Here is a 5,605-nt window from a genome sequence, read left to right on the forward strand (position 1 = left end):
ACAACGAAACACAGCGTCACACACGGTGGCCTAGAGTGAGCGGCGGCGGCGGCCTAGAGTGAGCAGAGGCCGGGGGCTAGAGTGAGGAACGGCCGGAGGGCTAGAGTGAGCGGCGGCGGCCTAGAGTGAGCAGAGGCCGGGGGCTAGAGTGAGGAACGGCCGGAGGGCTAGAGTGAGCAGAGGCGGTGGGCTTGAGAACGGCGCGGCCGGCGGATTCGACGAAGGAGCGTCCAGAGGGCTTGCGGCAACCACATGTGATGACCCCGGGCTGGACTCCGCTTCGTCCACGGTGAAAGCCGATCCTTTTATAAAGAATATCTCTTTGGATTTGAGACTTTAGTCTTTGCAACTTTACAGATCTTCTTTATGCACCAAGAGCTTGTAACACTCCAAAGAGAAAGGAAAAATTGAATTCGCATCATATGACCCCTTTAAAACACTAATAGTTATGTAACAATATTAAATGTAATCTTTAGCCAATCTCATTTTCATAATGTACATTATGATGCTGTGATGCATAAATTAATTTGTAACATTTAAAACTATTCAATTTAGTTTGTAATGTTTTATTTTTAATGTGAAAAAAAAAAATAGAATTTTAATACTGATCATGTATCAATTATCAGCCATATAATGAAAATAATAATTTGTTGGTATCAGACAACAATTTTGCTATCAGTGCATCCTTAAATGATTGCAACAGAGTGTGTGTATAATGATAATATAGGTTTTTAATTAAGGCGTGGATATTCATCTGTCATTGGTGTTCAAGTAAGACCGTTTAGCAAAAGACTAAAATAAACAATTTTCTGCAAATCTAGTTAGCGCTAATTTGCTTTCCCTTTTACAGAGCAACCTCTTTTCTTCTGTGAGGAACTCCATAACCAGGAAGCAGAGGAGGGCGAGACAGCCTTCCTTTGCTGTGAGCTCTCTAAACCTGGAGTTGAAGTGCAGTGGAAGAAGGGAGCAATACGACTGAGACCGGGAGACAAATATGAGATGAAACAAGATGGCTGCAAAGTACAGCTACAGATCCATGACCTGACGCGTCAGGATAGTGGCACATACAAGTGCTGCTCTGGAAGCCTGGTTACCACAGCATCCATTGTAGTCAAAGGTGAGAATCGTGAAATTAGAGGGCCATACACTGATGTTGTGAAAAATATTTGCCCCCTTCTGATTTACTGTACAATATTAAAATACATATTTAAAAATAAAAACAAAATGAAATAACATAAACATAAACAAATTAGCTTATTTATTAAAGACGTTTTAATTCCTAAAGACTGAATAATTGAAATATTACAATTTATTTTTCAGAACATCCTTTGTACTTCATCAAGATGCTTGAGTGTCAAGAAGCAGAAGAGGGCGAAACTGCCTTCCTTTCCTGTGAGCTTTCCAAACCTGGGACTGCCGTACAGTGGAAGAAGGGATCTGTGCTGCTAAAGCCTGGAAGGAAGTATGAAATAAAGCAGAATGGTAGTGAACTGCAGCTTCAGATCCATGAGCTCACAAGCCAAGACAGTTGTGTCTACACATGCTGTGTTGGTAGTCTAGTGACTTCAGCTTCTCTGGAAGTGAAAGGTATGGTATATTCAATTTAGCTTCCAAGATGAGTTGTTAGAGTACACATCAATTAACATACTTATTTGCTGCATCCAGAACAACCTCTGTTTTTCTGTGAGGAGCTCCAAAAGCAAGAAGTAGAAGAGGGTGAGACTGCCATACTGGGCTGTGAGCTCTCTAAATCTGGAGTGGAAGTGCAGTGGAGGAAGGGAATTGTTTTGCTTCTACCAGGAAACAAATATGAGATGAAGCAAGATGGCTGTAAATTACAGCTTCTGATACATGAGCTCAACAGTCCGGACAGTGGTGTCTACAAATGTTGTGCTGGTAGCTTGGTGACCACAGCATCTATCGATGTGAAAGGTATGTGTTTTTCTATAATGAAAATTCTACAAAATTGTTAAAACGACTTACTCTTGAATAAAATACAGAAAAGTAGAGATGCAACAATCTATGCACTGGATAGGAAAACGAGTAAGTATGGAGCGATCCAGCATAAGATTAGCTTTATTTCAGGTAGTAGAAATTGTTAAAAATTTATTTGGTGTTCTCCAGAATCACCAGTTGTCTTCCAAGAGGAGCTCCAAAGCCTTGAAGTAGAGGAAGGTGAGACGGCCACCCTGACCTGTGAGCTCTCTAAACCTGGAGTTGCTGTGCAGTGGAAGAAGGCAACAGTGTTGCTAAAGCCAGACAACAAGTATGAGATGAAACAAGATGGCTGTCTACAACAGCTTCAAATATATGACCTGAAACATGAAGATAGCGGCTCGTATAAATGTTGTGCTGACAGTCTGGTGACAACTGCTTCACTTGTGGTAAAGGGTAAGGGACATAAAAATATTCAGACATAAAAATCACTCAATCATTAATCTTTTTTTTATCTTTCCAGTTGTCTTTCAGTAAAGCATGAATGCATACTTTTTGTTTGCCTTCTACAGAACATCCCTTGTTCTTTTCCAAGGAGCTCCAAAACCAAGAAGCAGAAGCGGGTAGGACAGCAATATTTTGCTCTGAGCTCTCTAAACATGGAGTTTCTGTGCAGTGGAAGAAGGGAACAGTGTTGCTGAAGCCTAGTAGAAAATATGAGATTAAAGAGGATGGTTGTCAACTACAGCTTCAGATACATGAGCTAACAGTCCAGGACAGTGGGGCCTACAAATGTTGTGCTGGTAGCCTGGTCACAACTGGATCTCTTGTCATAAAAGGTAATTCAAATGCCAATTTTCCACATTTTGACCTTTGACATAAGAATTGATTAATTTTAGCAAGAAACAAATGGACACATGAACAGATTAAAGACATGTATGCTTTTGTTTTCCCTCTACAGAAAAACCATTGTACTTCTCGGAGGAGCTCCAAAACCATAAAGCAGAGGAGGGTAAGACAGCCATATTGTGCTGCGAGCTCTCTAAACCTGGAGTTTCAGTGCAGTGGAAAAAGGGAACAGTGCTTTTGAAGCCTAGTAACAAATATGAGATTAAAGAGGTTGGCCGCAAACTACAGCTTCAGATCCATGAGCTAACAGCTCAGGACAGTGGGGCCTACAAATGTTGTGCTGGGAACCTGGTCACAACTGCTTCTCTTGTAATAACAGGTAAATGGATTATTCACATGCCCACTTTTAATATAAAGTATATGTTCAATAGAAAACAAATAGACACATGAATAGATTATAGACATATATGCTTTTGTTTTCCCTCTACAGAAAAGCCATCGTTCTTCTCTGAGGAGCTCCAAAACCAAGAAGCAGAGGAGGGTAAGACAGTCACATTGCACTGTGAGCTCTCTAAACCTGGAGTTTCAGTGCAGTGGAAGAAGGGAACAGTTTTGTTGAAGGCTAGTAAAAAATATGAGATAAAACAGGATGGCCGTCAACTACAGCTTTGTATCCATGAGCTAACAACTCAAGACAGTGGGGCCTACAAATGTTGTGCTGGAAGCCTTGTGACTACTTGCTCTGTTACAGTGAATGGTATAAAAACATGTTTAAGTGAAAAAGTACTCTTTCCATGTAGAGCACTCTTACAACCTTGATTGCTAATAAATCAGCACTTTATGATAATTCGTTAAGAGCACACGATTTGTGAATATAGCCACAAAAGGTAGAGACATGAAATTTATTTTTATCTCCCCATGTCCAGAGCAACCAATATTCTTCTGCAAGAACCTCCAAAGCCTTGAAGCAGAGGAAGGTGAGACAGTCACCCTGACCTGTGAGCTCTCTAAACCTGGAGTTGCTGTGCAGTGGAAGAAGGGAACAGTGTTGCTAAAACCTGGAAACAAGTATGAAATGAAACAAGATGGCTGTGTGCTACAACTCCAGATACGTGACCTGAAAAGTGATGATAGTGGCTCTTATAAATGTTGTACTGGTAGTATGGTGACAACTGCTTCTCTTGTGGTAAAGGGTGAGTGATTTTTTTATAGATGTAACAGAGGAATGAATTCATTAGTCTATTCATTTGTCCATTTTTTCTGTTAGGCATGTAAACATATTTTTGTTTTCCCCCTCTAGAACATCCCTTGTTCTTCTCTAAGGAGCTCCAAAACCAAGAAGCAGAGGAGGGTAAGACAGTCACATTGCACTGTGAGCTCTCTAAACCTGGAGTTTCTGTGCAGTGGAAGAAGGGAGCAGTAATACTTAAACCAGGTAAAAAATATGAGATTAAACAGGATTGCCACCAACTACAGCTTCAAATCCATGAAGTAACAGCTCAGGACAGTGGGGTCTACAAATGCTGTGCTGGAAGCCTGGCAACTAATGGTTCAGTTAAAGTGACAGGTACAGATATTATTTTAGTGAAACATGTATCTGCACTTTTTGTCCATGTAGAACTTTTTTCATACATGGAAGAAACCACACTTAATTTTTTTTATTTTTTTCGCATGCACAGAGCAACCTGTATTCTTCTGCAAGAACCTTCAAAACCTTGAATCTGAAGAAGGTGAAACTGCATTCCTGACATGTGAGCTCTCAAAACCTGGAGTTGCCGTGCAGTGGAAAAAGGGATCAGTGTTGCTAAAACCAGGAAACAAGTATGAGATGAAACAGAATGGCTCTGAATTACACCTTCAAATCCATGATTTAAAATGTCAGGACAGTGGTGTCTACAAATGCTGTGCTGCTAGGATGGAGACAGCAGCTTCTGTTGTTGTAAAAGGTACATTTATGTGCATTTAAATTTTTGCTTAAAACTTTACTTAGAATTCAAAACAAGTATTATTGCATTTCCTATATTTTTACACCAGAAGCTCCACCTAAAATTAAAGACATCCCTCAAGCCCCACCAAGAATAAAAGGAAAAAACATTATGGAAGAAACACACAGTGGTCTAGTCCATAAGAAACAAGCTGCAGTCATTGAGGAATCAGACATCTCTATCTTAGAGCCATCAGAGGTTCACTTCCAGGATCTCTGTGAGAAACTGACAGATGACCAGGAAGTCAAGAGAAAATCATTGGTGAGACAAAAGGGAAAAGATGTGAGTTCCAAAATGGTTATCAATAAGTCTAGTTGCACCATGGGAGAACCTGAAATTCCTTCTCTTGCAACCAATGTACCTGAAGAACAAAGAAAAAAGGAGTTGGACACAGATTCCAAATGGGTTACTAAGATTTCTGTGGACCTGCACAATGAAGAGATCTCAGGACAAGTTCAAAAGAAAACTCCAAGCATAGATACAAATGAACAGAGCAAGGAACCACCCAGAGACGTTCCCCTGCCTCCACCGCGGTCAAAGGGTAAGGCCACACATCCAGATGATTCACTCCAAGACCAGCACAGTGTTAAAGAGCCAACTCTTGACAAGAGAGGCAAGGAACAAGATGCTGTCATTGAGGCTACTGTGGAGACCACTAAGGCATCAAAGCATGTTGAACTAACAGTGTCACTCCCTAAAGAGAATGTGTCCCAGCTACATGTTGAAACCAAAAGGCAGCCCTTTGTTTTGGAAGCAAAGATCCAAGATATGGACATAAAACAAACTGTGGATACCACTTTGAAGAAATCAGAACATGGCTTAAATACCCCAGTCTT

General features: G+C 40.7%; 1 protein-coding gene across 1 annotated transcript in view; it reads left to right on the top strand.

Moving 5' to 3' along the window:
* LOC107758262 (obscurin-like) overlaps nucleotides 1-5,605 on the top strand; it is a 45,869-nt gene that overhangs the window by 18,200 nt on the left and 22,064 nt on the right. The window contains exons 27-32 of the mRNA XM_016575968.1: nucleotides 851-1,117; nucleotides 1,321-1,587; nucleotides 1,666-1,932; nucleotides 2,125-2,391; nucleotides 2,508-2,774; nucleotides 2,897-3,163. Of these exons, the coding sequence (XP_016431454.1) occupies nucleotides 851-1,117; nucleotides 1,321-1,587; nucleotides 1,666-1,932; nucleotides 2,125-2,391; nucleotides 2,508-2,774; nucleotides 2,897-3,163 (1,602 nt within the window). The remainder of the gene's footprint in view (nucleotides 1-850; nucleotides 1,118-1,320; nucleotides 1,588-1,665; nucleotides 1,933-2,124; nucleotides 2,392-2,507; nucleotides 2,775-2,896; nucleotides 3,164-5,605) is intronic.

The sequence above is a fragment of the Sinocyclocheilus rhinocerous genome, unplaced genomic scaffold (genome assembly GCF_001515625.1).
Source record: "Sinocyclocheilus rhinocerous isolate Xijiao unplaced genomic scaffold, SAMN03320098_v1.1 scaffold3732, whole genome shotgun sequence".
Taxonomy (NCBI): Eukaryota; Metazoa; Chordata; class Actinopteri; order Cypriniformes; family Cyprinidae; genus Sinocyclocheilus; species Sinocyclocheilus rhinocerous.